General features: G+C 43.4%; 1 protein-coding gene across 3 annotated transcripts in view; it reads left to right on the top strand.

The window, feature by feature from the left end:
• vwa3a (von Willebrand factor A domain containing 3A) overlaps positions 1–16,675 on the top strand; it is a 34,637-nt gene extending 17,962 nt beyond the window's left edge. For 2 of the 3 annotated variants that reach the window (XM_042317100.1, XM_042317099.1), the window contains 15 exons: positions 2,289–2,469; positions 2,865–3,078; positions 7,822–7,892; positions 8,153–8,317; positions 9,175–9,265; positions 13,323–13,424; positions 13,503–13,600; positions 13,910–14,062; positions 14,291–14,399; positions 14,574–14,718; positions 15,041–15,185; positions 15,403–15,554; positions 15,646–15,763; positions 15,950–16,047; positions 16,128–16,675. In XM_042317100.1, coding sequence (XP_042173034.1) covers positions 2,289–2,469; positions 2,865–3,078; positions 7,822–7,892; positions 8,153–8,317; positions 9,175–9,265; positions 13,323–13,424; positions 13,503–13,600; positions 13,910–14,062; positions 14,291–14,399; positions 14,574–14,718; positions 15,041–15,185; positions 15,403–15,554; positions 15,646–15,763; positions 15,950–16,047; positions 16,128–16,188 — 1,903 coding nt within the window. In that variant the 3' untranslated portion in view covers positions 16,189–16,675. Of the gene's footprint in view, positions 1–2,288; positions 2,470–2,864; positions 3,079–7,821; positions 7,893–8,152; positions 8,318–9,174; positions 9,266–13,322; positions 13,425–13,502; positions 13,601–13,909; positions 14,063–14,290; positions 14,400–14,573; positions 14,719–15,040; positions 15,186–15,402; positions 15,555–15,645; positions 15,764–15,877; positions 16,048–16,127 lie in introns of those variants that run through there. The other variant, XM_042317101.1, reaches the window with a different exon arrangement.
• The last annotated feature ends 2,727 nt before the right edge of the window (positions 16,676–19,402 follow it).

Raw genomic sequence — 19,402 nt, 5'->3', positions numbered from 1 at the left:
GTGTGTGTGTGCATGTGTAAGCCTGGCTGTGAGGCGGTCTGATGTTTCTGTATGGTGTCTCTGCTTTTGAGGGCTCTTTGCTGTTCTCTCTCTCTCTCTCTTTGCCTGGTCTCTAGCTCTACTTCAGGAGAGGCAGTTCTCTGCCTGTATGGAGACCGGAGAGATTTCACATAGTGCTTTTGTCACATGCTATGCAGGGACGTCTTTCAAAAGGATTTCAAAGTGCGTGTGTGTGCGCACGTGTGCGTGCATGTATTTGTGCATCCGTATCAAATCAAATCAAACTGTATTTGTCACATGCGCCGAATACAACAAGTGTAGACTTTACCGGGAAATGTTTACTACAAGCCCTTAACCAACAGTGCAGTTCAAGAAGAGTTAAAATATTTACCAAGTAGACTAAAATAAAAAGTAACACAATAAGAATATAAATAACGAGGCTATATACAGGGGGCACCGGTACCGAGTCAGTGTACTGGGGTACAGGCTAGTTGAGGTAATTTGTACATGTTGGTGGGGGTGACGTGACTCTGCATAGACAATAAACAGCGAGTAGCAGTAGTGTACAAAAGGGAGGGGGGTGTCAATGTAAATTTTCCGGTGGCGATTTTATTAATTGTTTAGCAGTCTTATGGCTTGGGGGTAGAAGCTGTTGAGGAGCCTTTTTGTCCTAGACTTGGCACTCTGGTACTGCTTGCAGTGCGGTAGCAGAGTAAACAGTCTATAACTTGGGTGACTGGAGTCTCTGACAATTTTATGGGCTTTCCTCTGACACGCCTATTATATAGGTCCCGGGTGGCAGGAAGCTTGGCCCCAGTGATGCCCCAGTTGCCATACCAGGCAGTGATGCAACCGGTCAGGATGCTCTCGATGATGCAGCTGTAGAACCTTTTGAGGATCTGGGGACCAATGCCAAATCTTTTCAGTCTCCTGAGGGGGAATAGGTTTGGTTGTACCCTCGTCACGACTGTCTTGGTGTGTTTAGAACATGATAGTTTGTTGGTGATGTGGACATCAAGGAACTTGAAAGTCTCGACCCGCTCCACTACAGCCTCGTCTATGTTAATGGGGGCCTGTTCGGCCCGCCTTTTCCTGTAGTCCACGATCCGCTCCTTTGTCTTGCTCACATTGAGGGAGAGGTTGTTGTTGTCCTGGCACCACACTGCCAATTTGACCTCCTCCCTATAGGCTGTCTCATCATTGTCGGTGATCAGGCCTACCACTGTTGTCATCAGCAAAGTTAATGATGGTGCTGGAGTCGTGTTTAGCCACGCAGTCGTGGGTGAACAGGGAATACAGGAGGGGACTAAGTACACACCCCTGAGGGGCACCAGTGTTAAGGATCAGCGTGGCAGACATGTTGTTGCCTTCTCTTACCACCATGGGGCAGCCCTTCAGGAAGTCCAGGATCCTTAGCTTAGTGATGAGCTTCATGGGTACTATGGTGTTGAACGCTGAGCTGTAGTCAATGAACAGAATTCTCACTTAGGTGTTTCATTTGTCCAGGTGGGAAAGGGCAGTGTGGAGTGCGATTGAGATTGTGTCATCTGGATCTGTTGGGACGTTATGCGAATTGGAGTGGGTCTAGGGTGTCCGGGAGGATGATGTTGATATGAGCCATGACCAGCCTTTCAAAGCACTTCATGGCTACCGATGTGAGTGCTACGGGGCGGTAATCATTTAGGCAGGTTGCCTTCCCTTCCTTGGGCACAGGGACTATGGTGGTCTGCTTGAAACATGTAGGTTTTACAGACTCTGACAGGGAGAGGTTGAAAATGTCAGTAAAGACACTTGACAGTTGGTGCGTGCATGGTTTGAGTACACGTCCTGGTAATCAGTCTGGCCAGCGGCTTTGTGAATGTTGACATGTTTAAAGGTTTTGTTCACACCGGCTACTGAGAGCGTTATCACACAGTCATCCAGAACAGCTGGTGCTCTCGTGCATGCTTCAGTGTTGCTTGCCTCGAAGTGAGCATAAAAGGCATTTAGCTCGTCTGGTAGGCTCGTGTCACTGGGCAGCTCGCGTCTGGGTTTCCCTTTGTAGTCCGTAAAAGTTTTCAAGCCCTGCCATGTCTGACAAGCGTCAGGGCCGGTGTAGTAGCATTCCATCTTAATCCTGTATTGACGCTTTGCTTGTTTGATGGTGTGTGTGTGCGTTTGCGTGTGCATGTGCCTTTGTGCATCTGCGTGTATTTGTGAGTGTGCGTACAAGCATGCTTGCATGTGTGTTTGCGTGGCTGTACACGGATGTATATAGCTCTGACCATGTGTCTCTTTCTCTCCTCCAGGTGGGTCCAGGGTTTACAGTGTTCAGGGAGCAGGAACACCATGGCTGCTCTGAGGCTGTCTCTGGAGGGGGACCTCAATAGTGGGGCACCCTCCCTCTCTCCCGCTCCTCTTCTCCCTCCGTCCCCTCCTCTCACCCAGGGCCTCTACCTCTTCACCAGCGGATTGCCTGACCAGGAAATTGTATGACACTGTCCTGGCAACAGTTATATCAATTGGTGATGATGACTCATGATGGTGAACATTAGAACTGGTATAGGAAGAGGTGATCTGAAATCAGTTCTTTAGCCGCAGAGAGTAACCATACTGTTACACTGGTCGTACTTCATCCCAACAGGGCACTATAATAGAGACATGCTTCCCTCTATTGCCCTCTGCTGCTGGAAGTGAGTTAATGCACTAGCTAGGTGTCACTGATATAATGTGCCTACATATTCATATGCCCGTGCTTGTTGTCTGGCAGCTGTGCGTTTCGATGAACATGTGAATAAATGTTTTATTTAAAAAAAACTCTTCTCTCGAAAAGTCAAATGAATGACAATCAATCCAGAACAAGTCTCTTGTTGCTCTGTGCCCAGGCAACGGTGTCTTCATATGTGTCAGAGTGTTGCAGTGGCCGGCCTCTACGTCTCCACATCTGTCTGTTGACTGGAGAGGAGACAGAGGGACAGACAGAGGCACAGACGGGGGGTTGCCCTCCACCTCGCCATGCCACCAGGGAGGAGACTGCGGGGGCACTGAGGGAACTGGCACAAGCTGGCAACGGACGCTTCCACTGGATCAGTGAGACAGGTACGCGAGAATTCACACACACACACAATCTTCATGAAGACTTCAAAAAGTGCCATGGAAAAATAGATTACTCCACTATCAAGTGGCACCTTGAAGAAATGAGCACTAGTGATGACAGTAGAAGTAGAAACACTTACCCACCACAGAGGTGATTACTTCCTGGAGGGGCTACCAGCCAGCTGTGTGAACCCACTTATCCCCCAGCTAATGGCCTATTCAACAGATACTTCTTCTATATAGTGTGTGTGTGTGTGTGTGCATGTTGCTTGTCTGTGTGTATGTATGCATGTTGCCTGTCTGTGTGTATGTATGCATGTTGCCTGTCTGTGTGTATGTATGCATGTTGCCTGTCTGTGTGTATGTGTTACGCACGCCTCTATGAAGAGGGAACGCAACACCCTGCTACAACTAAACTCTCTGTGAAGCGAAAAAGGTATGGACTGTAGGTGCAAGTAAGAATGACAACAGGCAGAATGTGGTACCGTTTACAAGGACTTTATTCCTTTACACGGTAATATGGGGAAAAGGGGCTGGACGGAACCAAAGCAAAGAAAGTAAATCTCAAAGCCCCCCCCTCTCCTATCTTACCTGCCTACCCACTACTTACCTAATTTAGCACCACCTGGTGCCCTAACCAAAATACAAGGGGTGGTCCGCCCAGGTCTTACCTAGTGTGTCTAGACAGCGAATATGCTACGGGTATATGTATGCCCGCGGGCCTCTTGCCTAAGCACTCCCTAGGTGCCTTCCCCTTCCCCCTGGGAACAAATGAAACAGAATATTAAACAATTTTCAAACAAACTAAGAAACAAAAGGATGTCAAATAAGCTCTATCTGAGCAACAAACTCACAGAACATACCACTTTCCAGCAAAATCAACCTCTATCACAATCAATCTCAGCAATCCCTACCTCCAGCAAAATCTCTACCTCCAAAAAGATCTCTCTACCTGAACAGAACACTGGCTTTTATATAGTGTCAGAAGGAATGGGTAATTGGAGACAGCTGTGTCTTGACGAGGGGGCGGGGTCAGCTCTCCAATTAGCCCTGGAGTCGACCAATCAGCTGCTTGAGGGATTTCAGGAAGCCATTTCCTGAAATAAACACATGCAAATACACAAACTACAACACATAATCTGGGGAACGTAACACGCCCACCACAAAAATTGCAAACCTAGTTTTGCAATAATAAATACCAACGTATCCCCAGTTAGTAAACCCGTGATAGAGCGTCAGCAACCACATTCGCCGAGCCCTTCACATAAGCTATCTGTACATTATATCTTTGCACAATCAGAGCCCACCGCATAAGGCGGCGGTTCTGGTTGTACATTTGTTAATAGGAACTGGTTACCTGACCTGGTTTTCGGCAATGGACCTACACAATCAATTATCACTCTTTCAAACGGTTCCCCTACCACGGAATCGGGCAGAGTGGCGCTCGTGGAACTGTTTGATTCACTTTCCCAGTGAGTTGACATATGTGACATGTTTTACAAAATTGGACCACGTCAGACTTCAAACCTGGCCAGAAGAAATGACGAAGGACCCGGTTATAGGTCTTTGTGATCCCCAAGTGTCCAGACCACGCCTGGTCATGGGCGAGTGACAGCACCTGCTGTCGGAACGGTGTAGGAACAACCACTTGACACACTTCACTCCAGTCATTAATGGTGTCATGAGATGCCCATTTACGCATCAAAACTCCTGCTTCCATAAAGTAGGCAGTCTGTCTAGTTTTAGCTTCCTCAATGGAAATTACCGAAGCAAAACACTTGCGAAGACTGGTGTCTTCTTTTGACATTCAATCACCTTCTCAGGGGTGACAGACAAAAGAATGTCATGTAATTGGGGCGCGATTTCGTTTTCCCCTGCCTTAGTTTTTACGGGGTAAAAACTGTCGGCAATGCAGAAGGAATACTCAGTGCATTGTCTTCTACCTCAACATTCTCAAAAATAGAACTAGCCAAATCCACCACATCTCCTAGCTTGCGAGATTGTGCCCTCGTTAACACACAAGCAGGAAAAACATGTGGAAATGCTTGAACCAATTTCTCATCTGTAGTTCTGATTTCTGGGTTGTCTACTACCTCTAACACAGGAGTGACATTACCACCAGCAATATCATTCCCTAGTAGCAATTTTACTCCTGATACTGGCAGTGTAGACACTACACCAACACGGAAACGTCCTGATACCAAGTCTGACACTAAGTGGACCCAGTGTAATGGTACAGGTACGGTTTTTGTCTCTATCCCCTGTAATATGACATGTGAGCCACAATACGTTTCAGGAGACCAGGGTAAAGCATCAGTAATGATTACTGACTGCGCCGCCCGGTGTCACGTAGGATTTGGATAGGCTTTTGATCAGTTGGTTCTCCTGTTAAGGAAACATAACCGGCAGAGATAAACGGAGCATAGACAGGATCCGGTTTCTCAAATGCTGAGTCAATATCTCGATCCAATGGACGATCCAAAGACTTGACTAAACCCAAACTTCTCATTTTTGGGGACGGTGACTGGGACTGTTTCGGTTTATTTTTCAAAACTGGGCAGTCCGCAATCACGTGACCCTTTTGGTGACAGTAATAACATTCACGGATTTCTTGAAAAGGCTTAGGGTTGTCAGAGGAAAAGCGACCTGAACGAGGAACTGATGACGTAATCGTCCGGCCTTCAAAACGTGGTGCACCAAAGACAGTCTTGTGTGTCAAAGCGTACTCATCTGCCAACACTGCTGCTTGGGCCAATGTCACCACTTTCTGTTCATTTAAATGAACTACAAGTCTATCTGGGAGGTTGCTTTTAAAGTCCTCCAACAGCATCAACTCCCGAATATCAGCAAAGGTATTAGCTTTGCTGGCTGAACACCAACGACTAAACAGAGACTCTTTGTCCCTAGCAAATTCAACAAATGTACGGTGAGACGTTTTTTTGTGGTTCCTGAAGCGCTGCCTATAAGCTTCAGGCACCAACTCATAAGCCCGCAACACGGTAGTTTTAACTGTATCGTAATGTAAACTCTTCCAGGGAGAGAGCAGCTACTACTTCCTGGGCTTTCCCAGACAATTTACATTGTAACAGAAGTGGCCAAACCTCGAGTGGCCAATGCAGCGCAGCGGCCACACGCTCAAACGCAGAGAAATAATAATCAACTTCCGACTCTCGGAATGGAGGGACTAAAGCTATGTTTTTACTCACATCGAAGTGGGCTTGATGATGAGCAGCTTGTGGAGTCGCACTGGAGCCAGCATCTAGGTCCAGTTGTCGGATCCTCACCTCCTTGTCAGCTTCTATTTTCCTAATTTCAAGTTCAAAATTCATCTGTCTCTTTATCTTTTTGCTCCATTTCTAACCGAGCCAGCCTCACCTTCAGCCTAGCAGTCCCATCTGAACGACCCGAAGCAGAAGATAAAGGATCAAATCGGGGCAATGTAAAGGGGGTACGAGGAACCCCTTCCTCCGCCCTGTCCTCTGACTTGGCATCAGAAGGTCTACCAGTCTCCTCTCCTTGCAATGAGAGAATCCGTTCTCTCACTAAACCCTCCCTGACTAGCACCAAAAGCTCAGCCTTTAGGGCTTTCTCAGGGAATACAAATCCATAATGGTCAGCTATAGCTATAAGGTCTACTTTACGAAACCTCACCAAACAATCAATAGAGGGCGCGTCAAAAAACTTGGAGATGGCTGATGCAGCCATCTTATACAATGCAGTCTACTGAACACACTAACTAAACAAGTCATCCAAACTCACAACCTACCATCACACCTCAATCACTAACCACAGAGAGAGCTCAGAGCAGCAGGGTCCGGTGGGTTTAATGGAAAGATCCCGGATGAGCCCCCATTATGTTACGCACGCCTCTATGAAGAGGGAACGCAACACCCTGCTACAACTAAACTCTCTGTGAAGCGAAAAAGGTATGGACTGTAAGTGCAAGTAAGAATGACAACAGGCAGAATGTGGTACCGTTTACAAGGACTTTATTCCTTTACACGGTAATATGGGGAAAAGGGGCTGGACGGAACCAAAGCAAAGAAAGCAAATCTCAAAGCCCCCCCCCTCTCCTATCTTACCTGCCTACCCACTACTTACCTAATTTAGCACCACCTGGTGCCCTAACCAAAATACAAGGGGTGGTCCGCCCAGGTCTTACCTAGTGTGTCTAGACAGCGAATATGCTACGGGTATATGTATGCCCGCGGGCCTCTTGCCTAAGCACTCCCTAGGTGCCTTCCCCTTCCCCCTGGGAACAAATGAAACAGAATATTAAACAATTTTCAAACAAACTAAGAAACAAAAGGATGTCAAATAAGCTCTATCTGAGCAACAAACTCACAGAACATACCACTTTCCAGCAAAATCAACCTCTATCACAATCAATCTCAGCAATCCCTACCTCCAGCAAAATCTCTACCTCCAAAAAGATCTCTCTACCTGAACAGAACACTGGCTTTTATATAGTGTCAGAAGGAATGGGTAATTGGAGACAGCTGTGTCTTGACGAGGGGGCGGGGTCAGCTTTCCAATTAGCCCTGGAGTCGACCAATCAGCTGCTTGAGGGATTTCAGGAAGCCATTTCCTGAAATAAACACATGCAAATACACAAACTACAACACATAATCTGGGGAACGTAACAGTATGTATGCATGTTGCCTGTCTGTGTGCATGTTGTGTGTGTGTGTATGTGATGCTGGGTGGAAACCCTGAGCCCTGGTCTGTCCTGTCCTCTCACTGCAGGCATCCTGGAGAGCGATGACATAACTGCTCTGATTGGAGAGATGGAGAGGGCTGCTAATTATTGGCAGAAGGTGAGATTGGAACAGCATGGGGAAGGGAGAGTGCTAAACAGCAGCAACAACAACGGCTTACACACAGATCTGTCCTAAACTACTCAAAACATTTAGATTCAGATACTAGTCATATGTATTTACAATATACTGTAAGGTTCTGTTTACATTATTTTAATGGAGAAATAAAATATTCAACCACTTTAACATTGTAAGACTGTCATTGCAAATCTATCCATTGCTAGTTAAAGGATGACCTGTATTTCTGTGTGTGGCTCCAGAGCGCCATGCTGGTGGACTCCTTGACCCAGAAGTCTGACTGTAGGTGCCCAGGGGAGGATCTCTCTCCTGGGGACAAAGCTCCGGCCCAGTCCCCCCTGGCCTGGAGACGCAGAGACAGACCACTGCCCCCACCGCGACCCACAGCACTCACCCTCGCCAGGCTGGTTAGAGCACACACATACGCACGGATGTACGAACAAACACACAAACACACACAATAATATTTTCTCTTCTTTGTCCTCTCTCATTTCAACATCAAACAGCACTTTCAACATTTCTTTCTCCTCTCAACTAACAAACAGAATATCAGATGAAAGATTATTTTAGAAATGCCTCATCTTGGGCCGAGTAGGATGCTAATAAATATGGAGTGGATGTTATAATGTTTTGTGTCGATGCTACATAAGACCGCATGAAAGCATTTATGAAGATTATATAAACATATGTAGGGCATTATGAAGATTATATAAACATATGTAGGGCAATATGAAGATTATATAAACATATGTAGGGCAATATGAAGATTATATAAACATATGTAGGGCAATATGAAGATTATATAAACATATGTAGGGCATTATGAAGATTATATAAACATATGTAGGGCATTATGACGATTATATAAACATATGTAGGGCATTATGAAGATTATATAAACATATGTAGGGCATTATGAAGATTATATAAACATATGTAGGGCATTATGAAGATTATATAAACATATGTAGGGCATTATGAAGATTATATAAACATATGTAGGGCATTATGAAGATTATATAAACATATGTAGGGCATTATGAAGATTATATAAACATATGTAGGGCATTATGAAGATTATATAAACATATGTAGGGCATTATGAAGATTATATAAACATATGTAGGGCATTATGACGATTATATAAACATATGTAGGGCATTATGACGCTTTATGTCATGCAAATCAAGGTTTTATGATGCTTTATACTGCATATCACCACTCGAAGTGAAGTTTTACATACGTTTTTATTTTCTGCTGACAGCAAATGAAGGAAGGCCGAACAAACGAGCATTCCTCCTCTCAGAAGGCTCTCGCATGGCGTCCCAGCAGTACCACATCTACTATCCCACCGGGTGAGTCAGCATTCTAGCCTGGTTAAACCAGACTGAATCAGTTTTAATGCCAGGCTGGAAGTTTACCAGCGGTATCTAGGTTAACTTCCCCCGTGGGTGACTGACAGCTCAGTGGAGTGAAGGTTCTATCTCAGGTGAGTGTCAGGCAGGGGCTAGAGCAGGGCCCAGTTCATCAGGCACCAAACGGAAACAAACAGTCGAAAACATGGAATGCCAGACAGAGCAACTGTCACCTTTCTGTACCACAGCAAGTGCAGTAAGTACCAGTTCACTGCTGCTCCTGTCCCAACCCCAGTCAAAGTGAGTGCCAGACTAAAAGTTAATAAACTATTAAACAAATGGAGAATGGCTCCAGTTCATCAAAGTCCTTTACATGAGGAATTAAATCCATGTTGGTTCGGTAAGGAGTTACCCGTATTTCCAACTGGTTTGTTGACCTTCACTTTAACTTTCTCTCTACAGATGCTTTGTATCTTCAAGATGCTTTTAAAGATGTGAAGAGTAGACTAGTGCATTTGTCCCAAATGGCACCCTTTTCCCTACAGTACCAGTCAAAAGTTTGGACACACCTACTCATTCAAGGGTTTTTCTTTATTTTTTACTATTTTCTACATTGTAGAATAATAGTGAAGTCATCAAAACTAGGAAATAACACATATGGAATCATGTAGTAACCAAAAAAGTGTTAATCAAATCAAAATATATTTTATATTTGAGATTCTTCAAAGTAGCCATCCTTTGCCTTGATGCCAGCTTTGCACACTCTTGGCATTCTCTCAACCAGCTTCATGAGGTAGTCACCTGGAATGTATTTCAATTAACAAGTGTGCTTTGTTCAAGTTAATTTGTGGAATTTCTTTCCTTCTTTGAGCCAATCAGTTGTGTTGTGACAAGTTATGGGTGGTATACAGAAGATCGCTCTATTTGATAAAAGACCAAGTCCATATTATGGTAAGAACAACTCAAATAAGCAAAGAGAAACGACAGTCCATCATTACTTTAAGACATGAAGGCCAGTCAATCCGGAAAACTTAAATAACTTTGAAAGTTTCTTCAAGTTCAGTCACAAAATCCATCAAGCACTATGATGAAACTGGCTCTCATGAGGACCGCCACAGGAAAGGAACATCCAAAGTTACCTCTGCTGCAGTAAGCTCATTAGTGTTAACTGCACCTCAGAATGCAGCCTGAATAAATGCTTCACAGAGTTCAAGTAACAGACACATCTCAAAATCAACTGTTCAGAGAAGACTGCATGAATCAGGCCTTCATGTTCGAATTGCTGCAAAGAAACCACTACTAAATGACACCAATAAGAAGAAGAGACTTGCTTGGGCCAAGAAACACGAGCAATGGACATTAGACCAGTGAAAATCTGTCCTTTGGTCTGATGAGTCCAAATTTGTGATTTTTGGTTCCAACCGCCGTGTCTTTGTGAGAAGCGGAGTAGGTGAAAGGATGTTCTCCGCGTGTGTGGTTCCCACCGTAAAGCATGGAGGAGGAGGTGTTATGGTGTGGGGATGCTTTGCTGGTGACACTGTCAGTGATTTATTTAGAATTCAAGGCACACTTAACCAGCATGGCTACCACAGCATTCTGCAGCGATACCCCATCCCATCTGGTTTGCACTTAGTGGGACTATCATTTGTTTTTCAACAGGACAATGACCTAACACACCTCGAGGCTGTGTAAGGGCTACTTGACCAAGAAGGAGAGGGATGGAGTACTGCATCAGATGACCTGGCCTCCACAATCACCTGGCCTCAACCCAATTAAGATTGTTTGGGATGAGTTGGACCCAACGAGTGCTCAACATATGTGGGAACTCCTTCAAGACTGTTGGAAAATCATTCCTCATGAAGCTGGTTGAGAGAATGCCAAGAGTGTGCAAAGCTGTCATCAAGGCAAAGAGTGGCTACTTTGAAGAATCTAAAATGCATATATAAAACACTTTTTTGGTTACTACATGATTCCATATGTGTTATTTCAAGGCGTTGATGTCTTTACTACTTTTCTACAATGTAGAAAATAGTTTTAAAAATATTTAAAAAATGAATAGGGGTCCAAACATTTGACTGGTACTGTATACAGTGGTGTAAAGTACTTCAGTAAAAATACTTTAAAGATCTACTTAAGTAGTTTTTTGGTATCTGTACTTTACTATTTATATTTTTTACTTTTACTTCACCACATTCCTAAATAAAATATTGCACTTTTTACTCCATACATTTTCCCTGACACCCAAAAGTACTCGTTACATTTTAAATGGTTAGCAGGACAGGAAAATGGTCCAATTCACACACTTCTCTACTGCCTCTGATCTGGCGGAGTCACTAAACACAAATGCTTTGTTTGGTAATGATGTCTGACTGTTGGAGTGTGCCCCTGACTTTCCGTAAATAAAAAAACAAGAAAATGATGCTGTCTAGTTTGCTTAATATAAGGAATTTGAAATTAGTGATACTTGTACTTTTACTTTTGAAAACTTAAGTATATTTGAGCAATTATATTTACTTTTAATACTTAAGTATATTTAAAACCAAATACTTTTCGACTTTAACTCAAGTAGTATTTTACTGGGTGACTTTCACTTTTACTTGAGTAATTTCCTAATAAGGTATCTTTACTTTTACTCAAGTCGGGACAATTGTGTACTTTTTCCACCACTGACTGTATATTGTGCACTACTTTTGACCAGAGCCCTATGGGCTATATAGGAAATAGGGTAGCATTTGGGACACAACCTAGCAGTCACTTAGGTCTTGTTTTTCTCAGTAATGGGGTTTCTCCCCTCAGGTACATCACCACCCCATCAGCCAGGGTTAGGGATTCTCACCTGGTACATCACCACCCCGTCAGCCAGGGTTAGGGATTCTCACCTGATATATTACCACCCCATCAGCCAGGGTTAGGGATTCTCACCTGATATATCACCACCCCATCAGCCAGGGTTAGGGATTCTCACCTGATATATCACCACCCCGTCAGCCAGGGTTAGGGATTCTCACCTGGTACATCACCACCCCGTCAGCCAGGGTTAGGGATTCTCACCTGATATATCACCACCCCATCAGCCAGGGTTAGGGATTCTCACCTGATATATCACCACCCCAGCCAGGGTTAGGGATTCTCACCTGATATATCACCACCCCATCAGCCAGGGTTAGGGATTCTCACCTGATATATCACCACCCCGTCAGCCAGGGTTAGGGATTCTCACCTGATATATCACCACCCGTCAGCCAGGGTTAGGGATTCTCACCTGGTACATCACCACCCCGTCAGCCAGGGTTAGGGATTCTCACCTGGTACATCACCACCCCATCAGCCAGGGTTAGGGATTCTCACCTGATATATCACCACCCCGGCCAGGGTTAGGGATTCTCACCTGATATATCACCACCCCGTCAGCCAGGGTTAGGGATTCACCTGGTACATCACCACCCCGTCAGCCAGGGTTAGGGATTCTCACCTGGTACATCACCACCCCATCAGCCAGGGTTACATCACCACCCCATCAGCCAGGGTCAGGGTTTCTCCCCTCAGGTACATCATCACCCAGTCAGCCAGGGTTAGGGTTTCTCCCCTCAGGTACATCATCACCCCATCAGCCAGGGTTAGGGTTTCTCCCCTCAGGTACATCATCACCCCATCAGCCAGGGTTAGGGTTTCTCAGGTACATCATCACCCAGTCAGCCAGGGTTAGGGTTTCTCCCCTCAGGTACATCATCACCCAGTCAGCCAGGGTTAGGGTTTCTCCCCTCAGTGTAATGAATGAAGGATGACTTGGCTCTATTTTTGACCTCTACTAAAACGTTACCCGTTTACCTCAGACTAGCTTTCTTGTTGTTATTGTTGTTGTTATTTTTAAAATGTTTGTTTTCCCAGGGATACACACATGAGATGAACTGTTGTGTTTTGATAATACAAAACTGCAGATGTTTTTATAGTTTGTATACAAAGGATGAGTGTTTTTTTCAAGTTTAAATGATTGTATGATGTAAAATTGATATAGCCTTTTATAAGTTAGCTTGTTTGTTTCTTGTGTCTCGTTCAGTACAGCCCATGACTGGTTGGGGTCCAGTAGAGACTAAAGCCAAGCAGAGGAAGCCTTCTCAGGTCACCCAGTCTGTGTTCTACCTGGAAGATGGTAACTTGGGTAAGTGTGTGTGTGTGTGTGTGTGTGCGTGTTGACTTTTTGGGTTGTGATTGTATTTTCCCTCTTGTCTTGACCTAGGTGTGGTGTTCAAGTCTTACCCTAAACCTAAAAGTGTCCGAAAGTCCATCCCCTTAGTGACTCTGCCAAAGCAGGAAGAGATCTGCTCGACCAAACGGGTGAAGTATCAGATATGCATGCCAATCATCAAGTCAACCAATCAGATTGATCTATTCATCTTGAAAATAAAGGAGAGCCGCACATAGTGTGCGGCCCTCCTTTATTTTCAAGTTTTCCACTCCGCTAGCCAGCACCTCGCCTAATAGGTGTGCGTTTCTTTTTCTTCTAGATTGATCTATTCATCTAACATCTTATTTAAATGCTCTTATTATAAGTCGCTCTGATAAGGCAATGTGCTAAAAATGTGTGTGGGGGGAGGGGCCAAGATTTAAAAAAAATCTCATATGTCTCTTGGCCCTGGCCTGTAGTGGCTGAAGAGGTTCAGTATTAAGAGGCAGAAGCTTGACATCTATAAGCTGGTGTCTGGACCTGACTGTACTCATCATAAGAAGCTGGTCCCTTCGGTCCTCAAGACAGTGTCTGCCAAATACTGCTCCATCTTCCCCAGTGTCCACATCAATGTGAGTCAGAGGAGAATGGCTTCAATAACATCTTTTGGCATGAAACAAATTAAAATGCTAACAACTAAGTTCAAGTACGAGTACAAATGTCCAATGCGGCCAAATGGCGAAAAAATAATTACATTTGATTATAAATAATAATGATATCAGCTTATCCAACCAGCTATCTATCCACTCCCATGCTGGTCTGAGCCTCATGTCTCTCTCTGTCTGTGGTTGTTGTTTCAGGGGATGGTGAAGCACCTGCAGCTGACTCCAGGAGAGTTAAAACAGTACCTTACTCAGACTGAGAGACTCCTGCTGCGCTACATGCAGAGGCTGCAATGGCTGCTCTCCGGTATGCCTCTCTCTCTCGCTCTATGTCTCTGTCACTGTCTCTGTATCTTGTCTGTCTCTCTCTGTTCTAGTCATTCTAATTATATGGTACCAAAATACTGGAATATCTATGAATGCCTGATTGAAGGTTGAAGAAACCCTAGTGTCTGGCTCCTTCCGCTCACTTCTTCCCCAGGTAGCAGGCGTGTGTTTGGGGCGGTGCTGGAGAGGGAGGTGTGTGTGCTGCTGGATGTGTCCGGCTCCATGGCTCCCTGCCTGGGGGAGCTGAAGACCAAGCTGGCCTCTCTCATCTGGGAACAGCTGCATCACAACACAGTCAGGTAAACTAAACCTAAAAAGCTTTCCTTACCCCTGGATACTTCCACTGTTGACTATCCCAGAAAAATAATGAAAAAGGAACTCTGTGTTGGCCTAGACCAACAGGCTCACGTTTCTCTTTCTATCCACCTGTCTGTTTCATAGAGGACAATTACAGGCAATGGTGACAGTAGAAATATAAATAAAATCTTATTCTAGTTCTGTGATTGTTACTACTGTAACTTAGGTTCATTATGTTCATATAACCATCTCACCCCTGCTACACAGACACCCATTGGTTATTGTCATATCTAACCCCAGACACCCTCTCTGACTGTGTCTCAGGTTCTCTCTGCTGGCGTTCTCCGAGGGGGTGAAGGCGTGGCGTCCGGCACTGCAGGAGCCTACAGAGGAGGCATGCCGTGACGCGGTGCAGTGGGCATATCAGCTCAACACCCATGGGGGAACCAACACTCTGGAGGCCCTGCAGGTGACGGGTTTAAGTAGTAACTGGCTATGTCATGTTATAACCTCCGTATGTATGTTGCCCAGACTGGCTGAGGGTTAGAGGATAGTGTGGGCCTGTACCTGCTGTTCTTGGTACATGGCATATGTCATGTTAACCAATTATATTTATATATGTCATGTTATAACCTCTGTTTGTCTGCTCCTTGTCATGTTATAACCTCTGTATGTATGCTCCTCAGACTGGCTGTGGGTTTGGGGACAGTGTGGGCCTGTACCTGCTGAGTGATGGGAAGCCAGATTCCAGCTGCAGCCTTGTGCTGAAAGAGACTGAGAGGCTGACCACAGGGAACCACATTACTATCCACACTGTCTCATTCAACTGCACAGACAGGTCTGACTATATGATTGTACATTGATTGATTTGTACATTTAATCTATTACACGATAACGCTCACTACGACCCACTATTACACTTCTGACAGCTCAGCCAATGACTTTCTGAAGAAACTGGCTCACCAAACTGGGGGTCGGTACCACCGTTGTCATGACAATGTGGATGCGCTCAGTGGGCTGTTGGAATCGGGCCTTAGTGATGGAGATGTGAGCAGACACACACACGCACACAAACACACGTACGCATGTATACACACCTGAGCGGCATAGCCTCTGTGCTATTAGTCAAACACTGAACCAGCTTTCCCTGTCTCATACCAGTCAGGGGTATGGAGGACACAGTAGAGACAGATATTGAAGTTTGAGGGAACTATTGTGAACTGATTCCAACAGGAGCCTACCCTGCCGGCCCTCGAGGGAGATGACTTGAGGAGACTGGCTCAGGAAATTGACAAACTGAGACATTTCCGGAAGCAGGCACAGGTCTTCAGGTTTGTCTTACAGTGAGCAAATGGGTTAAATGTGGTATAAAAACTGTTGTCCATGACTGACCTTGACCTGTTTTTGACAGGGAAATCCTTTTGGAAAAGAAGAATCCAGAGGAAACAACAAGAATCAACCAAACAGACTAGATTACTGTAAACCCAAGAATTTGACTTCAATGATTTTATATACACATTTGTAATTTAGATTTTCAATGACTCAATATATGAAGTAAGTGGTTGTAAAGAGATTAAAACTGGTGTGCATGAATTTTGTCAGATTAACCATATACTGTACACAGTTCTATTTGACCTAATTTGGATGTGCAGTATGCTTTGTTCAGATTGACAAACCTCTGCTTTTCTTAATTTAAAACTAGAATGCTTAGTTGCTACATCCATTTTTTACTTATAAATGATTTCTCTATATATACCCATTGATTCTTGAAGAATATAATGTACTGTATAAATGCCTCATGAGCTTACTTCAACTGTCATACTCATCAGAAAGCTTGTTTTACTCCAATGTTTGTAAAAAAAAAAGTAAATGTGAACAGACACTGTACAGCCTAAAGAGGCAGGGCTGACTGCTTGGTATTGTTTCTCTAGTTTGAAATAAAAACAGCTAATAACCTTATTGTGTTATATTGTTTCTATGTACCAATCAACATATCGACATGAATAAAACAAATGATTCCATGATGTCTGTTATAAATAATATGAGCATGTCTAATATGAACATGTCTAATATGAACATGTCTAATATGAGCATGTCTAATATGAACATGTCTAATATGAACATGTCTAATATGAACATGCCTCATATGAACATGTCTAATATGAACATGTCTAATATGAACATGCCTAATATGAACATGCCTCATATAAACATGTCTAATATGAACATGTCTAATATGAACATGCCTCATATGAACATGTCTAATATGAACATGTCTAATATGAACAGGTCTAATATGAACATGTCTAATGTGACCATGTCTAATGTGACCATGTCTAATATGAACAGGTCTAATATGAACATGCCTAATATGAACATGCCTAATAAATATGAACATGCCTAATATGAACATGTCTAATATAAACATGTCTAATATGAACATGCCTCATATGAACATGTCTAATATGAACATGCCTAATATGAACATGCCTAATATAAACATGTCTAATATGAACATGCCTCATATGAACATGCCTAATATGAACATGTCTAATATAAACATGTCTAATATAAACATGTCTAATATGAACATGCCTCATATGAACATGCCTCATATGAACATGTCTAATATGAACATGTCTAATATGAACATGCCTAATATGAACATGTCTAATATGAACATGCCTAATATAAACATGTCTAATATGAACATGCCTCATATGAACATGCCTAATATAAACATGTCTAATATGAACATGCCTCATATGAACATGCCTCATATGAACATGCCTAATATGAACATGTCTAATATGAACATGCCTAATATGAACATGTCTAATATGAACATGCCTAATATGAACATGCCTAATATGAACATGTCTAATATGAACATGCCTAATATAAACATGCCTAATATGAACATGCCTCATATGAACATGCCTAATATGAACATGTCTAATATAAACATGTCTAATAAATATGAACATGCCTAATATGAATATTTTTGGGGTGGCAGGGTAGCCTAGTGGTTAGAGCGTTGGACTAGTAACTGGAAGGTTGCAAGTTCAAACCCCTGAGCTGACAAGGTGCAAATATGTCGTTCTGCCCTTGAACAGGCAGTTAACCTACTGTTCCTAGGCTGTCATTGAAAATAAGAATTTGTTCTTAACTGACTTGCCTAGTTAAATAAAGGTTAAAAAAATATATATATGTCTAATATGAACATGTCATACATCTTTATTAGGTGTAATTAAGGTAATAAACACATAGAAGCACAAAAAGCTGCAATAATATCAGACACCATCAGACACCTACTTACAGCACTGAAAACCCAATCATCCCACATTTCATCAGGATCTTTGTGTCAAAAGGACATTTTTGACAAGTCAACACGGCTTCATACTGTTCACTTCCCAAGCACTGGGTCGACACACATGAAAGAATGAGGGTTGGGAAAGCTTTCCCAGTAAATATGACATTTTAAGGGGTAATGTGCAGTTGCTACATCCATTTTGGACTTGTAAATTAACTTTATGTACGCACTGATTCTTGAAGAATATAACTTAGAAATGTCCAATGTGCTCAGTTCAACTGTCATACCCCATCAGAACCCAAATTATAAGCTTATTTTACCCCAGTGTTTGTAAACAAAGTAAATGTAAACAAACACTTTACAGCCTCAAAACATAATCAAACTATAATGTTGATATCATGAATTGCCAGTCCTGAATTTGAGAGTGGTTATATTTCTCCAATCCTGACCCTCAGCTTTTTACCAAAACATGAGTGGGGAAAGTATTTGGTATTGTTTCAACCGCTGATTGCCTGATTCCCACTTTAAGGTGTTACGGTTTCATCAAGAAGCAAGCAGCTGAGCCAGCACTTGCAGAAGGATGCCGGGGAGTTGGGTGGGCGTCAGAGGGGTTTGAGGAGAAGGGTTGACGGTTGAGAAGTGCAGGGTTGAGACAGGACTAGGAGAGGGGCGAGGTTTGTGGAGGAGGAATGACAAATAGGTATTGTGTACATTTGCTGATTTTGTACCTGTGAAACATGATCTTAGTCAGAGCGTGCGTGTTTCATCCAGACCCTACGGTAACGAGTCTCAGGTGAAGCCGCAAGTGATTGTCAGGCAAAGGTTGTCAGAGTAGACTGCAGGGACCTGCGAGAGGGTTGTCAGAGTAGACTGCAGGGACCTGCGAGAGGGTTGTCAGAGTAGACTGCAGGGACCTGCGAGAGGGTTGTCAAAATATAAAAAGGGGGATCTTTTAATGATATGTATTCAATGGACATAAGCAGATACATGACAGTACGTTGAAAGGTACAGTGGGCCTATTTACCAAAGTCGTTTTAGTGACATCATTTACAATGGAAACTAATGTGGCAACCAGATCCGCGCATCACTGGGTAGGCCTATATTTTGGTTTATTCAGAAGGTTGATGGGATATTGTATGTTTCTTTTAAGACTGTTGTAAAAATATGCAATATAATTGCACTAGAAAATAAAACATTTAGAATCTGCGTATTTTGGCTATGTATCAATGTTTAAAACCCATACTTTCGACTCAACTTTGTCGTAGGAAATCACCAGTGTTGTGTATATAGAAGGAAATAGTATCATGGAACTAGTATTCTTATGCGACATTTGAGATAAAACAACTAGAGTTTGACATCCGAATAGACAATGG

Source organism: Oncorhynchus tshawytscha, unplaced genomic scaffold, assembly GCF_018296145.1.
Source record: "Oncorhynchus tshawytscha isolate Ot180627B unplaced genomic scaffold, Otsh_v2.0 Un_contig_11560_pilon_pilon, whole genome shotgun sequence".
Lineage (NCBI taxonomy): Eukaryota > Metazoa > Chordata > Actinopteri > Salmoniformes > Salmonidae > Oncorhynchus > Oncorhynchus tshawytscha.
Note: the sequence above shows the minus strand (reverse complement) of the source record. Positions and strands in the feature narration are given on the sequence as shown.